The sequence below is a fragment of the Bufo gargarizans genome, unplaced genomic scaffold (genome assembly GCF_014858855.1).
Source record: "Bufo gargarizans isolate SCDJY-AF-19 unplaced genomic scaffold, ASM1485885v1 fragScaff_scaffold_591_pilon, whole genome shotgun sequence".
NCBI lineage: Eukaryota > Metazoa > Chordata > Amphibia > Anura > Bufonidae > Bufo > Bufo gargarizans.
Window position 1 is genome coordinate 1 of NW_025334146.1, and position 25,653 is coordinate 25,653.

At 47.3% G+C, this 25,653-nt stretch overlaps 2 protein-coding genes across 2 annotated transcripts; one reads left to right on the forward strand and one right to left on the reverse strand.

Annotated features, from left to right (window-relative positions):
• Nucleotides 1-1,895: 1,895 nt before the first annotated feature.
• On the forward strand, nucleotides 1,896-5,622 carry GTF3C2 (general transcription factor IIIC subunit 2; the record flags this gene model as incomplete). The annotated part of the gene is made up of 7 exons (XM_044273361.1): nucleotides 1,896-2,053; nucleotides 2,151-2,312; nucleotides 2,391-2,478; nucleotides 3,176-3,304; nucleotides 3,494-3,670; nucleotides 4,318-4,425; nucleotides 5,065-5,622. Coding segments are annotated over 7 exons (1,041 nt in total), but the record flags the coding sequence as incomplete, so codon positions are not given.
• A 4,399-nt stretch (nucleotides 5,623-10,021) lies between these two features.
• SLC30A3 (solute carrier family 30 member 3) lies at nucleotides 10,022-25,363 on the reverse strand. The gene is made up of 8 exons (XM_044273369.1): nucleotides 25,287-25,363; nucleotides 14,569-14,771; nucleotides 14,347-14,493; nucleotides 13,138-13,291; nucleotides 12,768-12,981; nucleotides 10,809-10,918; nucleotides 10,471-10,601; nucleotides 10,022-10,167 (listed from the first exon to the last, which is right to left on the reverse strand). Exons 1-8 carry the CDS (start codon nucleotides 25,361-25,363, stop codon nucleotides 10,022-10,024), a joined length of 1,182 nt encoding a protein of 393 aa, XP_044129304.1.
• Between the last annotated feature and the right edge of the window lie 290 nt (nucleotides 25,364-25,653).

Genomic DNA, 25,653 nt, shown 5'->3' on the forward strand with positions numbered 1-25,653 from the left:
GGATAGTCCACTAGTTATCCGTATCCTGACCTCTTCAGGGATAGTCCACTAGTTATCCGTATCCTGACCTCTTCAGGGATAGTCCACTAGTTATCCGTATCCTCACCTCTTCAGGGATACTCCACTAGTTATCCGTCTCCTCACCTCTTCAGGGATACTCCACTAGTTATCCGTCTCCTCACCTCTTCAGGGATAGTCCACTAGTTATCCGTATCCTCACCTCTTCAGGGATAGTCCACTAGTTATCCGTATCCTCACCTCTTCAGGAATACTCCACTAGTTATCCGTATCCTCACCTCTTCAGGGATACTCCACTAGTTATCCGTATCCTCACCTCTTCAGGGATACTCCACTAGTTATCCGTATCCTCACCTCTTCAGGGATACTCCACTAGTTATCCGTATCCTCACCTCTTCAGGGATACTCCACTAGTTATCCGTATCCTCACCTCTTCAGGGATACTCCACTAGTTATCCGTATCCTCACCTCTTCAGGGATAGTCCACTAGTATCCGTATCCTCACCTCTTCAGGGATACTCCACTAGTTATCCGTATCCTCACCTCTTCAGGGATACTCCACTAGTTATCCGTATCCTCACCTCTTCAGGGATACTCCACTAGTTATCCGTATCATCACCTCTTCAGGGATACTCCACTAGTTATCCGTATCCTCACCTCTTCAGGGATAGTCCACTAGTTACACTGAAGTGACTGTTGTCCTCACCTGTTCAGGAGTAGTCCACTAGTTACCCTGAGGTGACTGATGTCCTTACATTCTCAGGAGTAGTCCACTAGTTATCCATATCCTCACCTCTTCAGGGATAGTCTACTAGTTGCCCTGAATTGGCAGATGTCCTCACCTGTGCAGGGATAGTCCACTATTTACACTGAGGTGACCGGTGTCCATCACCTGCTCAGGTATAGTCCACTAGTTTCCCCTGAGGTGACCGGGGTCTTTACCTTTTTCATGGATAGTCCACTATTTACACTGAGGTGGCCTGTGTCCTCACCTGTTCAGGGATGGTCCACTAGTTATCCTGAGATGACTGGGATCCTCACCTGTTCAGGGATAGTCCACTAGTTAACCTGAGGTGACGGGGTCTTCACCTCTTCAAGGATGGTCCACTAGTTATCCACGTCCTCACCTGTTCAGGGATAGTCCACTAGTTACACTGAGGTGACGGGGTCTTCACCTCTTCAGGGATGGTCCACTAGTTATCCACGTCCTCACCTGTTCAGGGATGGTCCACTAGTTACCCTGAGGTGACGGGGTCTTCACCTCTTCAGGGATGGTCCACTAGTTACCCTGAGGTGACGGGGTCTTCACCTCTTCAGGGATGGTCCACTAGTTACCCTGAGGTGACGGGGTCTTCACCTCTTCAGGGATGGTCCACTAGTTACCCTGAGGTGACGGGGTCTTCACCTCTTCAGGGATGGTCCACTAGTTACCCTGAGGTGACAGGGTCTTCACCTTTTCAGGGATGGTCCACTAGTTATCCTGAGGTGACGGGTGTCCTCACTTGCTGAAGGATAGTCCACTTCTTATTGTATCCATCACTGAGCTGTTCTTTGGTTGTTGCAGTTTTGGCGATCCAGCCAGGAATGTTCTGGTTTCAGTGGTTCTTGGTTACAGATGTCCCTTTTGCAGACCTCCGTTTCCTCTGCTTCTAGACGCAGATTCATTGTCCTAGATTTGAGGAAGGGGGTGACAACCAATATGGTTGCATCTAGGTGTTATATCCCAGCTTTTCCAGAAGCAGATTTCTTAGTCGGGGACTAATATTTGCACAGGATTTCCTGATTTTTCCATTGATTAGGCTCTGCAGAGGAGCAGTTAACTCTTTGTTGCCCTCCTCTCCAGTTTGTGACCCCCCTTTTCCCCAGACCTAACATAGGACTGTTTTTATCTAGGAACAGTAGCAATCTGGGATCTTCAGACCAAGTCTATGCTGCAGAAGGTTCGTCAGGGCGGAGTGATAAAGCAGTACCCGTTCTACAGCTTCTCCGCCCACGACAGCGCGGTGCGAGGCATCGAGTGGTGTAAAGCCGACAGGTACTTGTTCACCTGACCAGACACAATCCCCGGATACAACTCCTCTGTTGCTCCCTATTATCAGACTGACTGTTTCTCGGGGTTTCTTTCTGTCCAGTAACTTCTTTGTGACCTGTGGAAACGACCGGCGTCTGAAGTTTTGGGATCTCCGCCGTCTGCACACGCCTGTCAATAACATCAGACGGTTCCAGGCCACGGAGTTGGCATGGCTGCTGCCATACTGCGGGGTGGCTGTGGCGCAGGACAACTGCTACGCCTCGTGAGTGTCCCGGACACACAGCTGTCGGGTTCCTCGCGTCCCATACTCCTCACACTCCTCTCCCTCCCCTCTCCACAGACACGGCCTGTGCGGCATCCACTACGTCGACTCCGGCTTCCTCGGCTACAAGCCGTACTTCGCTACTCCCCGCAAGGGAACCGTCTGGGTAAGAGGGGCTCCCCTCACGGAATGGGGGGAGTTACGTATGATATAGGGCAGCGGCGGCGGCAAACCTTTTACATACGGAGTGCCCAAACTGCAACTCAAAACCCACTAATTTATCACAAAGTGCCAACACGGCCATATAACCTGAATCCTACAGTCCAGTATAGTATATCTGCCACGTACTTGGCTATAATAGCCTGTCTGCATTCAGTGCGCTGCCCGCGCCGTTCATGGCGCACCCCTGCGCTGCCCGTGCCGTCCATGGCGCGCCCCTGCGCTGCCCCGTGCCGTCCATGGCGCGCCCCTGCGCTGCCCGTGCGTCCATGGCGCGCCCCTGCGCTGCCCGTGCCGTCCATGGCGCGCCCCTGCGCTGCCCGTGCCGTCCATGGCGCGCCCCTGCGCTGCCCGCGCCGTCCATGGCGCGCCCCTGCGCTGCCCCGCGCCGTTCATGGTGCGCCCCTGCGCTGCCCTGATTGGGGGTGTTACATATGATTGTAGGGCCTCCCTCACAGAATGGGGTGTATAGGGTGACCAGGGCACTTAGCCGTACATATCGGGTTGTCAGGGGTGCCGGTTGTCGGACCTCCGCTGATGTAGAGGAGGGTAGATCTGTTATGTGGGCGTCATACGTGATTCCGGGGGGTTGTGGCGGACTGTCTCTGCTCTCGGTGTCACTTCTTCTTCCTGTCTCTGTACAGAGTGTCTCTGGCTCGGACTGGTTGAGCGCCATCACATCGGGGGACATTACCGGAGAGGTCATGGTCATCCTGCTACCCAGCCTGAATGTGCAGTCCATCAACATCAAGCGGCCGTCAGAGCGCAGATTCGTGAGTGCCATCATCCTGGGCGTGTGTGAGGAGGGTGCGAGGCCGGCGCTGCGCGCGCTCGCTATTAGGGCGTGTTCACACATGCCTTTTCCATGGGGGTCGGAAATCTGCATCGAAGCTGCCCGTGTGAACCCTGTGGGGGTCTTTGGGATCTGCTCTGGTAATGGGGTCTCTTTCTCCCCCTCACAGCCGGTCTATAAGGTGGACTTCCTGTCCTCTGCCCCGCCGTCCACGGACAGCCCCGATCCTGGCGACCATGCGCTGAGCGGGCCCCTGGCTGACATTCATCACTGGGAACATTTCAAGCCAAAGTCGTTCCGTGCGGCGACCGGACGCTTCAGCCTGCTGTTTCAGGATATGGATCTGGTAGGTTCCACCATCGCCTGCTGTACGCTGTAGGGGGGGTTCTGCTGTGTATATGGCCCCCCATCTCCTGCAGCCATGTGACCACCATGATCGGATCTCCTGGGGATCGGCCTCCCTTTCCCCGTGGTGACACAGTGTAACACATGCACCAGCACCCTCCTCTTACACAGCAGGGCACTGACCCCACACAGACAGGTTGGTTCCTGAAGGTTCACACTGCGCCCCCCCCCCCAACCTTCCCACTTAAAGGGGGCGGCTGAGCTCTGTCACATCTTATATTACTAGACTTCCTCCCGGCCCAGCTTCCTGGACCATCTGCAGAGGATATGAGCGACGAGAGTTGAGGAGGAGTGCAGCGGTGGCATGTGTCCCCCCTCCTGTCCTCTGTCGCAGTATACGGGGGGGGGTTTATTGGTTCCACTGTCTGCACACAGAGATACGCCGCAGGAACAGATGATCCTCCTCTAGACTACACCATGCATTGCTATATACCCGCCATATACTGCTCTACACCCCCGGACAGGGAGCCAGATCGCTTCCCTGTCCGTGCTGACACATTGTACCAAATTCTGAGCTGTGTTAATAGAATTAGGTCACCACAGAATAAAACCGCTCTCCTGCCAGTAATTCCTTTCTCTCTGGTGCAGACGAACTTCCATAAACTGAGCAGCCGGGACCCTGTCAAGAGGATGCAAGCCAACGAGCTGAAGGGCGACCTGAACATGGAGCGCGTGCAGCTGGAGGCCATACACAAGGTGAGGACCCCCGCGTCTCCTCCAGGAAGTGACTGTCCTGCTCCACCGTGCCCGCTTCTGGCTGCCCGCTGCTGGAGATGTCTCATAAAAGCTTATCGGGAATAGCGAGTCCTCCAGGAGCGGGGAACCCCTTTTATGTGACACAGAATGTGCCCCCATAGCTGAGGACTGCAGACATGAGGTGAGGTGGAGAGATGGCCGCTCATGTCAGCCCTTTCTGTGGGTGTATGGCAGATGCAAAACTTCCATAAGCTACAATGGAGAGTCTCAACCAGGGAGCAGGGAGCCCCCATCTCCATGTATGGATGATGACCAGGGGGGCAGGGAGCCCTCATTTCCAGGTATGGATGAGGACCAGGGAAGTAGGGAGCCCCCATCTCCAGGTATGTATAAGTCCCACCTATCAGACGTTTATAGGTCTACTGTTGGTGCACCATGAATGCCTCTGACTAGTGTAGGACCACCTATGACCTAGCTCACAATAGCGGGCCCTGTGTGATTTGTGTCTACTGGACCAGTGTGATGGTACTGGTACCTTCTGTCGCCTCCCCGTGCAGCACTGAGAGCAGGAGAACATGGAGGAACTCTTCACTGGTCTCAGTAACCAGGCTATGACCCAATGTTTGTCCTCTGTTTTAGGTCCGTTTCAACCCAAACTTGGACTCGTACACGTGGATGGTGTCTGGAGGTCACTCTGGCCTGGTCAGAGTCCACTGCGTTCGAGGTTTGCACTCTTCGGTTGGCCAGAAGATGATCCAGGAGAAGAGAGCACAGTTCCGGGCCATGTATGACGCTGCAGAGACTGTTGTGGAGTTTGAATACAGTCCAGAGGTCCAGCATTGTGTTGTGGAGGTCTAGAGACGGCGTGCCCGTCACCTCTACAAGTGATTCTCCTGTTGCGTCCCCCGTGTAACTTCTGATTTTAGTTGTTTTTAACTTTGTTTCTTTTTATATGCCCTGATGGACATGTATACAGCACTTCCACTGCCCAGGGTAGCCTCGTGGGCAGGATTTTTCTAGCACCAGGTCCAGTGGTGAGATGGAGTAGAATCCTGCCACGCTGTGGACATGTATGAACACACAGACCTGGGTAGTAAAGACAGCCATATTCACATGGTTCCATGATCTCATCATCGCTCACATTGAGCTCCTTATGAGGTGACTTCTGGTTGTTTATTAAAAGCCTCCTATTTTTTATATGAGTGTTTAGTTCAATGTGATGGTTGTGTTGGGTGAGAGCAAGAAGTCTGATTTATGACCCACAGTATGAGGACTGGAGGTGAGAGAGGAGTGGGGGCCCGGCCCGTGAGCAGTGGAGGTCTGGCCCATGACCAGGTGTGTGCGAGACGCTGCGGTCGGCTCTATGACCATAGATTCTGAGAGGCAGAGGTCCATCCTGTCACCCGGTGTATGAGAGGTGGAGGGTGATGTCTTGACCATGATAAGGAGTGTCGGAGGGAGGATGGCTGACCCAAGACCCTGAGTATGAGAGGCTGATATCTGGCCTGTGACCCAGTGTAAGGGGGTTGAAATCAGAAATGTTCAGCCTCCTTTGGTGCAACACTACAAGGCTCTACACAAACTCTTCAAGCTCTTACAATGTCATTTGGATACGTGGTTATATCACTATGGAACGTATCTCTGCTGTGTGTAGATACATGGTGGCAGCTCCAGATACATCACTATGGGACGTATCTCTGCTGTGTGTAGATACATGGTGGCAGCTTCAGATACATCACTATGGGACGTATCTCTGCTGTGTGTAGATACATGGTGGCAGGTCCAGATACATCACTATGGGACGTATCTCTGCTGTGTGTATATACATGGTGGCAGCTCCAGATACATCACTATGGGACGTATCTCTGCTGTGTGTAGATACATGGTGGCAGCTTCAGATACATCACTATGGAACGTATCTCTGCTGTGTGTAGATACATGGTGACAGGTCCAGTTACATCACTATGGGACGTATCTCTGCTGTGTGTATATACATGGTGGCAGCTCCAGATACATCACTATGGGACGTATCTCTGCTGTGTGTAGATACATGGTGGCAGCTTCAGATACATCACTATGGGACGTATCTCTGCTGTGTGTAGATACATGGTGGCAGCTCCAGATACATCACTATGGGACGTATCTCTGCTGTGTGTAGATACATGGTGGCAGCTCCAGATACATCACTATGGGACGTATCTCTGCTATGTGTAGATACATGGTGGCAGCTTCAGATACATCACTATGGAACGTATCTCTGCTGTGTGTAGATACATGGTGACAGGTCCAGTTATAGCACTACAGGGCAGAGAATTTTTATTTTCTTTATTTTATATAAAAATCTTTGTGTAGAGCACAACGAGAGATACAAATATACAGTCACAACGAACGTGACAACCAGAGCACAGTGTCACAAACACCACTTATACAACCAGCTGGGGGAGTATGAACGCCCTGCCCCATCACGAGGCTCCTGGCAGGGGTTTCCTAGGATTGACTCCTTGGGGCGGTTTTATTATAGCATGGTCCTGAGACCCTCCTCAGCTACACCGGTGATCCGTGGCAGCTATCTGTAATCACAGCATGCGTTCTTATAATAATCCAGTATCCTATAATAACCTCACATTGTATCACATGACTATATAGCCACAACATACCTGGTATCCTCCCGCATCCCTTCAGCGGCATGGACCTAACATCCCATCATCATCATCACAGGTCACCGTCAGATGAGCAGAAAACTCTTCACCCCCCATGGCTACTGGAAATGAGTTTCTTTAGGCCCCTGCCAGCAGCCTGCTCTGAGGAGGGGGTTCATATACTTATGGAGGTTGTCTGAGATGAGGAGGAAGGCTCTGCTCTCCATGGCCTGTATTTGGTATTGCACCTCAGTCACATTTATGATACCAGATACAAGCTTAGATCGGGGGGGCTGTTTCTGGACACATTGCAGAACTTCCTATCTAAACTCCTACAAACCCCTTCCAACTCCCCTACAGTAACATGAAAGGACAGAATACCCACACTGTGTGGTAGACCAGAGACACACAAGACACGACACAGGAGAACGTGTGAGTGAAATCCAGATGCTTCATGCAGCCACCACATAGAGCTGAGCCTTACAGGGTCTGCCCAGCTATAGACACATCGATATCATCGGCCGGTAGCCGGCGAGCCTTCGTATCAGGAATGGTTCTGATATGAGACTCGTGTGGGGACAATTACTATTGCTTTGTCACTCTGCATTTAACGTAATCCCTTCAGAATTTACCGTGACCGAAGGTCTTCAGGAGACCACTTATGCCTCTGGTTGGCTTAAGTCTGAGCTACACGGAAGATTCAGCACCAGAAGTTTCTACCACAAATCTGCCCCATGTTAATAACCATCAATTACAGGGGTCATATTATCGCCAGCTCTCCAGATACATTCTCATCATGATAGAAGTAGCTTGTGGTCTAAAGATGGGTCAAATGATTAGACAAAAGTAATCCAAATAGGCAAAAACTCCCACTTAAGAACCCACAAAACTGGGACCTGAGAGTAATATACCGTAGTATCTCCTCTATCAGCATCAGAACTGGATCAAAAGGTTCCTGCCGAATGTATGTTCCTAAAGAAGAGCCTCCATGCTGAGACTTTCCCGTGTAGCTCAGGACTTGTCGGTGCTTTTGGCTACAGACCCATGAGGTCATGGTGCACCCTTGGGGTTTCAGCCTGCCGGGTGTGGATTTCAGTCACGCGTAAGAGTTCTGTAGACACAATCTTTCATCACAACATGGAGACGTTGCCGGTGTGGAGATGACCTCTGGGCAGACAAAGATTCAGTTATCCCCTCCTGGGTCATCAGTGGCCCTACTTTACCAGAAGGGTTAATACACTCCAAATGCAAAAAGGAAATAAAAAACAGGAACAGGAAGTCAAAATGTTGTTCTTGTGTTCTGTAGAGCCAGTGGTTCCTTACAACAATCTCTTCACGCTTGATGTTGAATCGGCACTTTGGACTAAGCTAAGCTGGAAATATTTTGGAAGTTCCTCCACCTAGTAAGCGGAGGCCTGTACAGTCATTCTCTGTCCTACAAATAGGTGACCAGCAGAGAAGAGAGTCTCTCTGAAGAGGTTTGCAGGAGATCTACTGAGGCATAGAGGCCTACACAATCTAATCTCTCATAACTATAAGCCAAGGAGGGTCATTTAATAAGCCAAGAGAACTGATAATTAGTATGGCCTCCTTCCTCACTGTCTCCTTCTCTACTCTTCTTTGGCTTCATTCATACTGCACTTATGTTATACGTCTAATGTTTCTGGCTCCTGTATGATTCTGGGGTTCAGGTATTACTGGGAGACACTTGGCCTGCAGATGTCACACCACAGCTGGCAGTCTGGCCCACAAAAGTACATACGACACACATCACATTAAAACTCTCACATCACAGGACACAATAGATTGCACAATATCTGACCAAGGTGGGAGCTCACATTACGGCGGTCACGGGACATCACGCTTCATTTTGGAATGTTGGCAGAAAGCTGCATAGGTGAAGTGGAACCAGAGGCAGACAAGCTGGTCTTGGTCAACAGCCACAGGATGGGGATGTGCAATGGTGGTAGATGGAACTATCCTGGTAAGGAGAGTAACGGCACTTACGGAAGATGACTTGTTTTCTAATGTGGAGCGGTGACTGTACAGATCTCACACTCCGGAGCAGTTTACTCTGATCAGTACCCGGGTGTTGAGGGTTCCTAGACTGGGCCATACTTGCTAAACATAGAGAAAGAGACACATAGTAGGTGGCATCAATCCAGATCAATATGGAAGTAGGTAGGTAGGTAGCACAGCAGCTCAGGGCTTATCATCTTGCCCATGGGGTTCTATCAAACAGGAAAAACTTTGTTGTGGATTTTGGGTTTCCTACAGTGTCTAGAAACCCAGGCAGATGTTTTCCTATGAAGTGTGCTGCTAATGGTACTGCAGAATAGGTTGGTACTGTATCAGATTGGAAAGTATTGAAAATTATGCCTCATGATGTCTAAAGTTTCGAGAGAATCAGCCCAAGCCCATTCTGCTCTCCTCCATGAAGAGGATGGTATGACATGGAAAATTGCGATATGTATGGAAGCATGGCTGAGATAACCAGGGCCGTACTACTCTCACATAGTGATGCTGTTTGTAGGGATTCTTCCTGGTAAACTCAAGAGTTCCCTTTAACACATCACTATACCCTGCTCATGTATGAGGTCTCTAAAGCCTGCTCATTCAGACTTACTGTTCTCTATACTTGGGAGCTTCATTGTTTGGTAACTTCTATATTGTCTTTGACAGATCTGATCTCTAAGACCCTGAGATTTGCTCTGAGAGTGTGGCTGGAGATCTGGGCTCTCTGTTTGTATTGGTTTTTATATTTACTATAGGAAAACTTTCCCTCTGTATGATTCTTGGTTAAAGGAAGAGTGCCTATCTGATAAGGTTTCTGGAGAAAGCATGAATCAATGACAAATGGTTGGAAACCCATGTGTCTGTGATCAATGTTCAGCATGATCCAGGATCTGGTTCCATCCTTGACTGATGGATGAAGACGTTTAGAGAAGCCATTTTGGTCATCCAGTTGGGTCTTGGCACTGTGGGCACACAGCCATGTCTTCCACGTATCTCTCCACTTGGATTGTGCTAACAAAGAACTCAAATTTGGTGTGAAGAAGATCTGTGGCCTCTTGAAGAACAATGTCGGGCTCACAAGTCTCATCTGTGATTAAAGTAAGGAATCGAGACATAAAAGGCTCATCAGGGAGGAGAATTGTGTAGTTGTTCTCATCAAATTTCCCATGATAATGTGCTCCCCACATTAATTTTGTAGTCCGGTTCTGCACCGAGGTGTCCACAATATCTTATCATTAGGACCAGTAAAAATGATACCATGCAGGACACCATCCATCAGAAATGAATGTGGTAAAAGGAGCAACATTTAGTCATGGTGCATGGTATTATTGCAATTTCGAATATAACTTTGGATCACAGTAAGCTCTCACAAGATGGAGATTTATCTTACCGACTGCCAGATGTACAGACACCACATTCTGACTGAGGGTGAGAGCCCAAAGCTGTAGACTGTGTACAGATCGGACCCCCTGAACTGACATAAGGACTTCCTTCACTGTGCCATATGCGATACTTCGGGGCCTGGCTAGAAAAGAAGATAAAGACAAAATTAACCTGGAAAGACCTATTCCCAGCTGCACCTGTTGCAGATTTCTGACTGGAAGATCCCACTGGTAATGGTGCTTTGGAGTGTGTCAGGGTCATCATTAGGAGCCTACATGTTAGACCAAACAGAACCAGCTACATTTCTCCTTATCCTGCTCTGGACTACAGATGACATTCTCAGACTTACCTTCCATCAAAACCCAAAACACATCTCGCAAAATAGTGGCCGTTGTTCCCAGTACAAAGATGGAGAAGAGGAAGGTGCAGACAGGATCAGCAATCTTGTACTGTGGCTGCAATAAGAAAATAAATACAGCTCCACCATAAGCCCCAGGACAAGACCGTTCCTAGAGCAGTAACAGAATGATTAAACCCTGCTTGATCTCCACCTGATTATCCCCCTTACAACTCCTCATGCCCCTCACCTGTCTCTGATCCATTTACTTATTCCTTGTTCCCCCTCTGCTCCATCTCCTTACTACTTGACCGTCTTTCTGCTACATCCCATCGGTCCACTCACCCCTTGTCTCAATCTGTTCCATCCCCTCACTCCTTGTCCTGTCTCCTCACTCCATGTCACCCTCTTTGCTCCATCTCCTCACCCCTTGTCCACCCCTCTGCTCTATCATCTCACCCTTTTCCTACTCTCTGCTCCATCTCCTCACTATTTCTCCCCCTCACTGCTCATTCCATTTATTTGTTGTCCCCCTTTCTGCTCCATCTCCTCACTACTTGTCCCCCTCTTTTCTCCATCATCCCCTGGTTATTCCCACTCTGTCCACCTTCTGATTATCCTTCTCTGTACTCAATCTCAATCCTTGTCCCTCTCTCTACTCCATCTACTTACTGCTTGTCCTCCTCTCTGTTCTGTCCCCTCAGTCATTGTCCTCCGCTCTACTTCATGTCCTAACTGCTTGTCCCCATTTCTGCTCAATTTCCTCAGTACATGTCCCCATGTCTGCTCCATCTCCTCATTCTTTGTCCCTCTTTCTGCTCCATCTCCTCACTCTCTTTTTTCACTCTCCACTCCATCTCCTTACTCTTTGTCCTCCTCTTCTCCATCTCTTCACTCCTAGTCACCTTCTCTGCATTGCATCTCCACACCCCTTGCCCCCTTCTATGATACATCCCCTTTGCTCCATATCCTTACCCCTTGTCCTGCTTTCTGAATTTCCTTACTCTGCCCCATCTTCTCCATCTCCTCACTCGTTGTCACCCATGGTTCTATGTCCTCACCCCGTGTCCCTTTCTCTGCTGTATGTCTTTTTTGTTCTCTTCTTTGCTTAATTCCCTCACTAATTTTCATAGTCTCAGTTCCATCTCCTGACTCTTTTGTCCCCATTTATGCTCTATCTTCTTACTACTTGTCTCCCTCTCTGCTCCATCTCCTCAAACTTGTCAGCCTTCCATTTCCTTAGCCCCATCACCCTCCCTGCTCTCTCTCTCTCTCGCTCTCTCTCTCTATTTCTCTTCAACCTTTTGTTCCCCTTCTCTGTTCATTTTCCTCCTGATAATCCTTCTCTCTGCCCCATCTCCGTACTCCTTGTTTCCCTCTCTGCTCAACCTATTTATTCCTTGTCCCCCTCTTTGCTTTATCTGCTCACTTCTTGTCACCTGATTACCTCACTCCCACAGTGTCCCCTCTCTGTCCCATCTCAGTACTTCTTGTCCCCTCTCTGTCTCCTTACTGCTTGTCCCTGTCTCTCCTCCATCTCCTTACTCTTTGCCCCCTCTACTTCATCTCCACACCCCATGACCAGATTTCCACTCCATCTCATCACTTCTTGTCACCTTCTCTGAACCGTCTCCACACCGCTTGTTTCCATCTCTTCTCCATCCTCCCCTACATCTCCTTACCCCTTGTTCTCCTCGCTGTTCTATCCTCTCACTCCTCTTCCCCTCTCTGCTTCATCCCCTCACTCCTTTTTTTCCTCTCACTGCTCCATTATTTTACTCTTTGTCCCCTTTTCTGCTCTATCTCCTTGCCCACCTTTCCATGTCCTAGCTACTTGTCCCCTTCTCTGCTTTGTCTCTATGCTCCTTTTCCCCTTCTTGGTTCCATCTCTACTGCAGTTTATCCATTCTGTAGTTTCGATCTATTTTTAATTGCACCACAGCCCAGTCCCCACTCTTTCTACTCACTTTAAAGTAAATAATGATGGCTGCCACCATCACGCCAATGCTCTGTAGAAGGTCTCCAATGACATGAATGAATGCTGCTCGGACACTTGTGTTTCCGTGGTGGTGACCTAGGTGTATAGACAGCCCGCTGCTCTGACTACCCCCGATCTTCTCATATCCTGAGCCATGGCTGTGCCCATGGAAGCTGGTGGACTGGTGAAGAATGTAGGCCATACTGGGAAATATAAGTCATAATGTTAAATTGGTATGGAATCAAGTCACCAAGACTTTTGTAAACACAAATCCGAGAAATAAATATCTAGTGTAGCTATCCACCTGGGGTCACTAAGATGGACACGTCTGTTGATGTCTCACCTGGTATGATACTTACATGATGTTGACAATGACAGCACAGCCAGATGTAATGAGCATGACGTGTCCATCAATGTCATAGTCGTTATTGATGATCCGTGCAGTGGCCAGGTACAGTAGAATCCCAGTGACAATCCAGATTGAGAAGATGGAAGCCAGTGCCCCCAGGATTTCTAAAAGACATAAAGGCATCAGATGATCACACACCAAGAAAACAAACCAATGACCCTGCTATAGCTACGGAATGGATTCCCTGTAATGGGGTATCTCTCTGCCGATCACCACAGTGACAATGATGACTGAATTAAGGACATTTTATGCATCGGAGCCTAAAATATCTTTGTGATGTTCAGCATTCTTCTACTGAGATTTGACTACTTCTTTGTATGTTGCCCCATGGTGGAGGAATCTCCTGGCTTTCATATATAGTTAGCAGAGGTTAATTGAGCTGATATTGGGTGTGACATTTCATGGACTATGCACAGTGGTCATTTGGCATACTGTTTTGGAAATCACCACGAGAATCCAAAAATGTTCTTGGTAAGAAACTATGACACCGATGGAGGAAATAGAACAACTAGAGTTTCCACAGGAACCAAATCCACACATTTCTTACTGACTCTGGGGCTGCACTTTTTAAGATTTCACCTCAGGTTTACAAGAAGCTTATAAAGCCATTCATCAGCTACATGAGAGATCAGAGGCGCAGTCAACATTGCGTTGTTTTCTATAGTAGGAGATGGAAGTCCGCAAGCATTCTCAAGTTGGATGGATCAATATGGCCGCCATGTACAGCCTGATATAACAGGTTGTGTGAATATCTGAAGCTTTACCTACATATTTCCTTCTCTGTGTTTTCATGTTGTCCATGAGCCTTCTATTCTCCAGGGACAGGACCTACATGATTCAATATTTGAAGTGCTGGAGGAGGATATTTCAGGCCAATTCTGAGCCAAATTCTCTTGTACATGGCGTGCGCCTCATTTATTAAAGGTTTTAGACACGCTGCTCCTTATGTACATGGCGTGCATCCCATTTATTAAGGGTTTCAGACACTCTGTACCTCACTTTTATAAAGTGTAGATACAATGAGGGTCATGATGACAGGTTTCAATTTTTCCTTCTTTACTAAAGATGTTATGATGGTGTTAATAATGGACAAGTCAATGGTCAACTCTTAGATCAATGTTAGAATATCACGTTGTCCAGAGGACGGTGCTGCACCCACCTGAGCGGTGCCATCCGAACGTCATGTCCTTAGTTGGTGGTCGGCAAGATATCCACAAGGAGAAGATGCTGACACACATACTGCCCAGGTCAGTGAGGAGGTGGGCTGCATCCGTCATAATAGCCAGGCTATGGGCAATGTACCCCCCTAGAATCAGACAGAACAGCATCATGGGATTGTACACAGCACCTCACCAGAGCCAGGTCTAGGTCCTCAAGTTACCTGCAACCTCTCCGATCATGAAGATAAAACACACCACACAGGCAAAATACAACTTCTTCCGAGCATGTAGCTTCTGATGATCGGAGGATGAACAGGGACCATGGCAGTGCTGGGACACCGGTCTCTCCAGCTCAATGGACACAGCTGAAGCCCCATTCTGGAAAGGGAAACCCGGGAAGAGTTCCTTAGTGCCTGTAAAAAGACTGCAGCAGAGAAGTTACTAAATGTGGGATCAACCGAATGCTCAGACCTCATGTGAGCCATAAGAAAGTGTGACGATGTAAGGGTAGGGCCGCATGGTCAGATTTTGGAAACCGAAACTAGGAGTCAATTTAAAAAATGTAAGTTGTATCTGTCCTTTATACTTTGTCTTCTTTTTATCATCGTCATTTTGGCTTCCAAAACTGTATCAGGAAACCTGACAATGTGGCCCTACCCTTATTGGGTGGTGTGAAGGAACCTGTCTTCCCCTCCATGCCTGTTGGTTGTGTATATACTGTGTATAATGATCAGCCACTGTCTAGTGATGTGAATAACATTGATTATCTGTGACAATGACACCGGTCGAGGAGAAGGATATGCTAGGGAGCAAGTGAAGTTTGTTTTTGAAGTTGATGTGTTGGAACCCAAAAAAATGGACCAGAGTATGGGTCTGAGAGATTCTGGCAGGGGGCGATTGTAATGTATTGAAGACCAGGTGAGAACATCTCCAGATCAGCCATTCTTGGGGTTTTCCTGGTATGTAGTGGTTAGTAACCTGAAACAGGGTCATGGGTGCCCAAGGTTCTTTAATGGATGTGTGGTGTGCGCAAGCCCATCTGGTCCATACCCACAGAAGAGCAACTGTAGAGCAAGTTGCTGAAAAGGTTCCCACTGGAGATGACACACACAGGGCACCACAGCTTGTCGTGTATGGTGCTGTAGACCGGTGAGATTGTCCGTGTTGACCCCTGTCCACCAAAAAGTTCCTACAATGGGCAGCTGAACATTAGAACTGGACCATGGAGGCCCCACCTTGTAACTTACAGAACTTAAAGGGTCAGAGCTATTTGGCAGCAGGAGGGGGACATGTGCAATATTAGACAGGGGGTCTTAATGTTATGGCTGACGTGTGTGTATATGTATTGGAGGCATCTAGGGGGTGGATTTGAGTCGACTTTCTACCACATAGACCTCTCCTCCAAACTTTAAGACTGGTGGTGACCTGCTGTGACCTGGCCACATTTTACTTTGTCTGCTCCTCTGTAAATTTGGCTTTGACCTCATCTAAAGATCTAGACCTGGACCTTCCCCTCTGGGTCACTATTTTGGATTGCTCTCTTGGACTCTCCTACTATTGCTCCACTTGTATTATTACAGGCCAACAGATGCCAGTGATCCCCACAAAAGTTTGATGATCCTGGGTCACGATGGAAAACGATAACAGGCCCTCCACCTCCCATATGGCATCTGGGAAGCTGGGAAAAAATTAAAATGGGGTGGAATTGAAAATATAAAAGCAATTCTGCAACAGTTTTATGGATTTAATTTTTAGGTTGTTCCACATAAGATAAAACTGACCTGTTCTCTTCAGTCTCCAGGTCAGTACGATTACAGCGATACCACATTTATATAGTTTTATAGGTTTTGTTTTTACAGTGTACCCTATGAGATAAAACTGACCTGCTCTCTTCATTCTTCGGATCTGTACGATTTTTTGTACTGGCACACATTTTAAGGGGACATTTTAAGTACTGGAACACTTTATAAGGGGGTGTTTTTTATACCACACAAATAATAAGAGAGTATTTTCTTTTGCACTGGTGCACATTGTAAAGGGGTATTTTTGTACATTACTTTGTGCTCCTCTTTCTAGACCTGCCCACCGCCTTCTACATTACTTTGTGCTCCTTCTAGACTTGTCTTTTGCCTTCTACATTATTCTCTCCTCCTTCTATAACTGTCCTCTGCTTTCTACATTACTCTGTGCTCCTCCTTCTAGACCTGTCCTTTGCCTTCTACATTACTCTGTGCTCTTCATTCTAGACCTGTCCTCTGCCTTCTACATTACTCTGTGCTCCTTCTAGACTTGTCCTTTGCCTTCTACATTACTCTCTCCTCCTTCTACGTTACTCTGTCCTCCTTCTAGATCTGTCATCTGCCTTCTACATTATGCTGTGCTTCTCCTTCTAGACCCGCTGTCTTCCTTCTACATTACTCTGCATTCTAGATTACTCTGTGCTCCTTCTAGACTTGTCCTTTGCCTTCTACATTACTCTCTCCTCCTTCTACGTTACTCTGTCCTCCTTCTAGATCTGTCATCTGCCTTCTACATTATGCTGTGCTTCTCCTTCTAGACCCGCTGTCTTCCTTCTACATTACTCTGCATTCTAGATTACTCTGTGCTCCTTCTAGACTTGTCCTTTGCCTTCTACATTACTTTGTGCTCCTCCTTCTAGACCTGCCTCCTACATTACTCTGTGCTCCTCTTTCTAGATCTGCCTTCTACATTACTCTGTGCTGCTCCTTCTAGACTTGTCCTCTGTCTTCTACATTATTCTGTGCTCTTCCTTATAGACCTTTCCTCTGCCTTCTACATTACTTACATTACGATGTGCTTCTCCTTTTAGATCTGTCCTCTGCCTTCTTCGTTACTCTGTGATCCTCTATATAGACCTGTTGTCTGCCTACTTACATTACCATGTGCTCCTCCTTCTAGACCTGTCCTCCTCCTTCCTCATTATTTTGTGCTACTCCTTCTAGACCTGTCCTTTGCTATCTTCGTTACTCCGTGCTCCTCCTTCTAGACCTGCCTTCTACATTACTCTGTCTTCCACCTAGACCTTTCCTCTGCCTTCTACATTACTTTGTGCTCCCCCTTCTAGACATGTCCTTTGCCTTCTACATTACCATGTGATGCTTCTTCTAGACCCATCCCCTGCCTTCTACATTACTCTGTGCTGCTCCTTCTAGACCTGTGCCTTCTACATTACTCTGTGCTGCTCCTTCTAGACCTGTCCTCTGCCTTCTACATTACTTTGTGCTCCCCCTTCTAGACATGTAATTTGCCTTCTACATTACCATATGATGCTTCTTCTAGAACTGTCCTCTACCTTCTACATTACTCTGTGCTGCTCCTTCTGGACCCATCCCTTGCCTTCTACATTACTCTGTGCTGCTCCTTCTAGACCTGTCCTCTGCCTTCTATATTACCCTGTGCGGCTCCTTCTAGACCTGTCCTCTGCCTTCTACATTACTCCGTGCTGCTCCTTCTAGACCTGTCCTTTGCCTTCTACATTACTATGTGCTGCTCCTTCTAGACCTGTCCTTTGCCTTCTACATTACTATGTGCTGCTCCTTCTAGACCTGTCTTCTGCCTTCTACATTACTCTGTGCTGCTCCTTCTAGACCTGTCCTCTGCCTTCTACATTACTCTGTGCTGCTCCTTCTAGACCTGTCCTCTGCCTTCTACATTACTCAGTGCTGCTCCTTCTAGACCTGTTCTATGCCTTCTACATTACTCTGTCCTCCACCTAGACCTGTCCTCTGCCTTCTACATTACTCTGTGTTGCTGCTTCTAGAGCTGTCCTCTGCCTTCTACATTACTCTGTGCTCCTCCTTCTAGACCTGTCCTCTGCCTTCTACATTACTTTGTCCTGCTCCTTCTAGACCTGTACTCTGCTTTCTACATAACTCTGTGCTGCTCCTTCTAGACCTGTCCTCTGCCTTCTACATCACTTTGTCCTGCTCCTTCTAGACCTGTCCTCTGCCTTCTACATTACTTTGTCCTGCTCCTTCTAGACCTGCCCTCTGCCTTCTACATTGCTTTGTCCTGCTCCTTCTAGACCTGTACTCTGCCTTCTACATAACTCTGTGCTGCTCCTTTTAGACCTGTACTCTGCCTTCTACATAACTCTGTGCTGCTCCTTCTAGACCTGTCCTCTGCCTTCTACATTACTTTGTCCTGCTCCTTCTAGACCTGTACTCTGCTTTCTACATAACTCTGTGCTGCTCCTTCTAGACCTGTCCTCTGCCTTCTACATTACTCTGTGTTGCTGCTTCTAGAGCTGTCCTCTGCCTTCTACATTACTCTGTGCTCCTCCTTCTAGACCTGTCCTCTGCCTTCTACATTACTTTGTCCTGCTCCTTCTAGACCTGTACTCTGCTTTCTACATAACTCTGTGCTGCTCCTTCTAGACCTGTCCTCTGCCTTCTACATCACTTTGTCCTGCTCCTTCTAGACCTGTCCTCTGCCTTCTACATAACTCTGTGCTGCTCCTTCTAGACCTGTCCTCTGCCTTCTACATTACTTTGTCCTGCTCCTTCTAGACCTGTCCTCTGCCTTCTACATTACTTTGTCCTGCTCCTTCTAGACCTGTACTCTGCCTTCTACATAACTCTGTGCTGCTCCTTCTAGACCTGTACTCTGCCTTCTACATTACTTTGTCCTGCTCCTTCTAGACCTGTACTCTGCCTTCTACATTACTCTGTGCTGCTCCTTCTAGACCTGTCCTCTGCCATCTACATTACTCTTTGCTGCTCCTTCTAGACCTGTCCTCTGCCTTCTACTCTGTACATTACTTTGTCCTGCTCCTTCTAGACCTGTCCTCTGCCTTCTACATTATTCTGTCCTCCTCCTTCTAGACCTAGATTCTTCTGCTTAGACACAGTAGACTACTGCCCCCATTACAGATTTTGATATGCTTTGAAATCACAAATGCTTGTACAGGACTGTAAACCTGTCCCGTCAGTACCTTTCCTGATACCTCTCCTCCACATAATCTGCAGCCGCAACCTTTTCTTTCCAGTACGTGACTCACAGTGGTCATCTTCCAGTGTCAGGATTCTGCTGTGTGACAGGCACTGTAGTCCTAGCATTGATGAAGGCTTAGCAGATGCTGGAACCTGCACTGGTCACCCATCCACTATAGAATTCCATTTATACCTACCACTCTCACCCATAAAGTCCCCACACGATGCCGCACTGACCTACATCTCCTCCATCATCTCTATCTACCACTCTACCCGTGCTCTGCTAACAATCTCCTCATAGATTGTAAGCTCTTGTGATCAGGGTCCTCACTCCTCTTTTGTCTCCTCTATCTCCTATTAGATTGTAAGCTCTTGTGATCGGGGCCCTCGCTGTTCTTGTGTCTCCTTTTAGATTGTAAGCTCTTGTGATTGGGGCCCTCACTCCTCTTGTGTCTCCTCTAAGATTGTAAGCTCTTGTGATTGGGGCCCTCACTACCCTTGTGTCTCCTCTATCTCCTCATAGATTGTAAGCTCTTGTGATCAGGTCCTCACTACCCCGGTGTCGCCTCTCTCCTCATAGATTGTAAGCTCTTGTGATCGGGGTTCTCACTCCTCTTGTGTCTCCTCTATCTCCTCATAGATTGTAAGCTCTTGTGATCGGGGTTCTCACTCCTCTTGTGTCTCCTCTATCTCCTCATAGATTGTAAGCTCTTGTGATCGGGGTTCTCACTCCTCTTGTGTCTCCTCTATCTCCTCATAGATTGTAAGCTCTTGTGATCAGGTCCTCACTACCCTTGTGTCGCCTCTCTCCTCATAGATTGTAAGCTCTTGTGATCAGGTCCTCACTCCTCTTGTGTCTCCTCTAAGATTGTAAGCTCTTGTGATTGGGGCCCTCACTACCCTTGTGTCTCCTCTATCTCCTCATAGATTGTAAGCTCTTGTGATCAGGTCCTCACTACCCCGGTGTCGCCTCTCTCCTCATAGATTGTAAGCTCTTGTGATCGGGGTTCTCACTCCTCTTGTGTCTCCTCTATCTCCTCATAGATTGTAAGCTCTTGTGATCAGGTCCTCACTCCCTTTGTGTCTCCTCTATCTCCTCATAGATTGTAAGCTCTTGTGATCAGGGTCCTCACTCCTCTTGTGTCTCCTCTATCTCCTTATAGATTGTAAGCTCTTGTGATCAGGTCCTCACTCCTCTTGTGTCTCCTCTATCTCCTCATAGATTGTAAGCTCTTGTGATCGGGGTCCTCACTCCTCTTGTGTCTCCTCTATCTCCTCATAGATTGTAAGCTCTTGTGATCAGGGTCCTCACTCCTCTTCTGCCCCCTCTATCTCCTCATAGACTGTAAGCTCTTGTGATCAGGGTTCTCACTCCTCTTGTGTCTCCTCTATCTCCTCATAGATTGTAAGCTCTTGTGATCAGGTCCTCACTCCCTTTGTGTCTCCTCTATCTCCTCATAGATTGTAAGCTCTTGTGATCGGGGTCCTCACTCCTCTTGTGTCTCCTCTATCTCCTTATAGATTGTAAGCTCTTGTGATCAGGTCCTCACTCCCCTTGTGTCTCCTCTATCTCCTCATAGATTGTAAGCTCTTGTGATCGGGGTCCTCACTCCTCTTGTGTCTCCTCTATCTCCTTATAGATTGTAAGCTCTTGTGATCAGGTCCTCACTCCCCTTGTGTCTCCTCTATCTCCTCATAGATTGTAAGCTCTTGTGATCGGGGTCCTCACTCCTCTTGTGTCTCCTCTATCTCCTTATAGATTGTAAGCTCTTGTGATCAGGTCCTCACTCCCCTTGTGTCTCCTCTATCTCCTCATAGATTGTAAGCTCTTGTGATCGGGGTCCTCACTCCTCTTGTGTCTCCTCTATCTCCTCATAGATTGTAAGCTCTTGTGATCGGGGTCCTCACTCCTCTTGTGTCCCTTCTATCCACTCGTAGATTGTAAGCTCTTGTGATCAGGGCCCTCACTCCTCTTGTGTCTCCTCTATCTCCTCATAGATTGTAAGCTCTTGTGATCAGGTCCTCACTCCTCGTGTCTCCTCTATCTCCTCATAGATTGTAAGCTCTTGTGATCGGGGCCCTCACTCCTCTTGTGACCCCACTATCTACTCATAGATTGTAAGCTCTTGTGATCAGGTCCTCACTTCTCTTGTGTCTCCTCTATCTCCTCATAGATTGTAAGCTCTTGTGATCAGGTCCTCACTCCTCTTGTGTCTCCTCTATCTCCTCATAGATTGTAAGCTCTTGTGATCAGGTCCTCACTCCTCCTGTGTCCCCTCTATCTACTCGTAGATTGTAAGCTCTTGTGATCAGGGTTCTCACTCCTCTTGTGTCTCCTCTAATCTCCTCATAGATTGTAAGCTCTTGTGATCGGGGCCCTCACTCCTCCTGTGTCCCCTCTATCTACTCGTAGATTGTAAGCTCTTGTGATCAGGGTTCTCACTCCTCTTGTGTCTCCTCTAATCTCCTCATAGATTGTAAGCTCTTGTGATCAGGCCCTCACTCCTCTTGTGTCACCTTCATGCATATTTCCACCAGTATCTCTGGTCACAGAGACCCCTTTGATAAGTGACATGACTATTCCCGTCACCCCCCTTTCTGCGAGATGTCCATTATGTCTGGAATCTCCTCGGGAACAATGGGCCTGGAGAGGACCAGGGGCTGTGCAGGGGGGTCTTATCAGGAGGGACACGGCTCATTAATCTGCTGCCGAGCACTGAGCTCACCCTAATAACGACCCTATTATCTGCTGCTCACACAGGGGACAATTAACTTCACACAAAGACACAGACTCTGCCCCCAGCATGAAGGGGCTCTGCGCTCAGAGGATATGGAGGAACTCCGCTCTCTGTGAGGTCTCCTAATAGGACATAATCCCACTATGATGACTTATTACTGTAGAAGGGATCACTTTGTTCTATGATCTCCTCTTATTATATAGGAACAAACATTATCTCTTATATGTGATCACTTTGATCTCCATCTTACATGGGATCTCTCTGTGATCTACTCTTATATAACTCTGATCTCTCTGTGATCTCCATCTAATTCTATGTGATCATTCTGATCTCTCTGTGATCTACTCTTATATGTGATCACTCTGATCTCCATCTTACATGGGATCTCTCTGTGATCTACTCTTATATGTGATCACTCTGATCTCCATCTTACATGGGATCTCTCTGTGATCTACTCTTATATGTGACCTCTGCGATCTCCATTTTATTATTTTGGATAACTCTGATCTCTCTGTGATCTCCATCTAATTCTATGTGATCATTCTCATCTCTCTATGATCTACTCGTATATGTGATCACTCTGATCTCCATTGTATTATTTGGGATCACTGATCATTCTATGATCCCCTCTTATTTGGGATCACTCTGATCTTTCTGAGGTCTTCTATATTATATGGGGTCACTGTGATCTCTTATCTGGGGGGTCACAGATTTTTCTGTAATCTGTTCTTTTTTTATTGGTCACTGACCTGATTTATTATATGGGGTCAAACTGATTTATCTGGGATCTATTCTTATTATATGAGATTTCTCTGATCTCTTTATAACCCTCTCTTTTTATGTGGGGTCACTTCAGATCTTGCTGTGATTTGGGATTTTTCTGTAATCTCTTGTCATTATATGGAATCAATCTGAACTCCGATCTATTTTGGTATCTTTTTGACCTCCTCACTAATATATGGTTACTAATCTATGATTTCTTATTATAGGGGATCACGCTGATCTCTGTGATTTTCTGTTGTTATATTGGATCATTTTGATTTCTATAGGTTTGTCTAGTTTTATATGGGATTTTATGGATCTCCGTGTTCTCTTTTCTTATTATGTGGGATCACTCTGATCTCTCTGTGATCTCCTCCTGTTTCATGGGATCTTTGACCACTTCTTATGTGGAGTCATTCTGATTTTTTTTGTAATCTGTTCTTATTGTTTTTGGTCACTGATCTCTCTCTATGATCTATTACATGAGATCAGTCTAATTTCCTAATATATTTGGTAACAGATCTCTCTGTGATCCACTCGGACTATACACTGATATCTCCAAGTTCTCCTTTTATAATATGGGATAACTAAGTCTGTGAGATCTATTATTTCATGTGGTCTATCTCTCTACGATCTCCTCTTATTCTATGGGATTTCACGGATCACTCTGTGATCACTTTGATCTATAATCTCCTTTTATGATTTGGTATTGCTCTGAACTCTCCATGATCTCATCTTAATATGTGGGATCACTTTATAATCTTCTCTTACTATATGGATATGGGATCTCTGAGAATGCTGTGTGATCTATTGCATGAGCTCAATTTTTTGTGAACTCCTCTTATCATATGGGGTCATTGCTTTTTCTGTACCCTGTTTTTATTATATTTGGTCCCTGATCTCTTATTATATGGGGTCACTCTAATTTCTCTGGGATCTCCTTTTATTTGTGGATAACTAGATTTTTCTGTAATATGCTATTAAGTTTGGTCACTCTGATCTCTTGATGATCTCTTCTTATATGGGATCACTGATCTCTTCTTATATGAGATCACTGATCTCTTCTTATATGGGATCACTGATCTCTTCTTATATGAGATCACTGATCTCTTCTTATATGGGATCACTGATCACCCTATGAATCCCCTTTACTACAAAGGATTACTCTGATCTCCTCTTATTATATGGGATCACTCTAATCTCCCCACCATCCCCTCCTATTATACGTGATCTCTCAGCAGTCTCTTATTATATGATATTAATATACTGTAGTCTCTCTGGGAGCTCTCATTATTAATTGGGATCACTTTGATGTACGTATGATCTCTTACATGGGATACCTCTCTGAGTTTGTTGTAATCCTTTATTCAATGGGATCTTTCTGATCTCTCTGTGATCTATTTTATGGGATCGCTCTGATCTCCCTATGATTTCCTCTTGTTATATGGGATCACGTTGATCTCTTTATGACCTCCTCTTATCTCTGTATCATCTCATATGGCATAAGAGTGATTACTCTGCCACTGCGTCTCATTATATGGGGTCACTGATCTATTATCTCCTCTTTTTACATAGGGTCACCGATCTCTCTATGATCCGATATTACATAGGATCGCCCTGATCTATGACCCCCTCATGATACGAGGTATCTGATCTCCCTATAATCTCCTCTTATTATATGGGTCGCTGATCCTTTTCCGGACAGGTGTTTATGGGATTAGTGGGGTGAGGGGTACATTGTGCGACACCTAGAAATTGTGTGATTTCTATATCCCAAGGTGAGTACGGACAGGGGACGTGTAGTGATCCGTATATCACATGATGTTAGGGTGAGGGGTGCAGGTAGGTATGTATATTGGGTGCTGTCGGTACGGGTTTTATCTGACGCTGTATAAAGATTATAGGGTAAAGGATTCTGCATTTGGGATGTGTCGCGCGGGGCGTTGAGATCTCTGCGATATGTGGAGCGTGGCAAGATTAATGTCCTGTACGTGCTGCGCGGGTGTGCATGGCTCAGATGGGGGTCTACAACATACGGGGTCTACAGGGTGTGCATGGCTCAGATGGGGGGTCTACAACATACGGGGTCTACAGGGTGCAGCAGTGTGTGCAGAGGTGGACGGACGGTATATGGGGGGGGTGTATGGAGTGCAGCATTGTGTGCAGAGGTGGACGGACGGTATATGGGGTGTATATTATTCGGGGGTGTTAGTGTTTACGGGGTGTTTCGGGTGCAGCATTGTGTGCAGAGGTGGACGTACGGTATATGGGGTGTATATTATTCGGGGGTGTTAGTGTTTACGGGGTGTTTCGGGTGCAGAGGTGCGCGTACGGTATATGGGGTGTATATTATTTGGGGGACGTTCTGATTACACGATGCTTGGGGTGTAGGGATGTATGTGGTTTGGTATTTCATGGATTTCTGGGGGTACGGATTGTATGGGATATCTATGAGGCGCCAGTATTTTGGGGTGAATGGTCACTAACCTCTTGATTTTCAGGGCGCCCCCTCCCTGGCCGGGCTCTACTAGTCTTCGGCTCTCCGAATCTCCCCCAGACTCCATTCTGTGTATCGTAGGCTCCTGTTTGGGGTCACACTCCCATGTCTCGGTATCTGAGGTCCCGCTGTATGCACGGAGGGTCCAGACGCAGTGTCAGGTCTGACACAAGGTCCGCCGAGATGATCTGCAGAGCAGGGTCCGGGTGCAGGCTGTGCTATAAATTCTGGGGTGATGATCTGCAGAGCAGGGTCCAGTGCGGTATCCGATGCTGCAATAATCTGCAGTGTGGGGTCCGGTGCAGTGCCAGGTGGGATACAAGGTTTGGAGAAATAAGCTGCAGAGAAGGGTCTGAA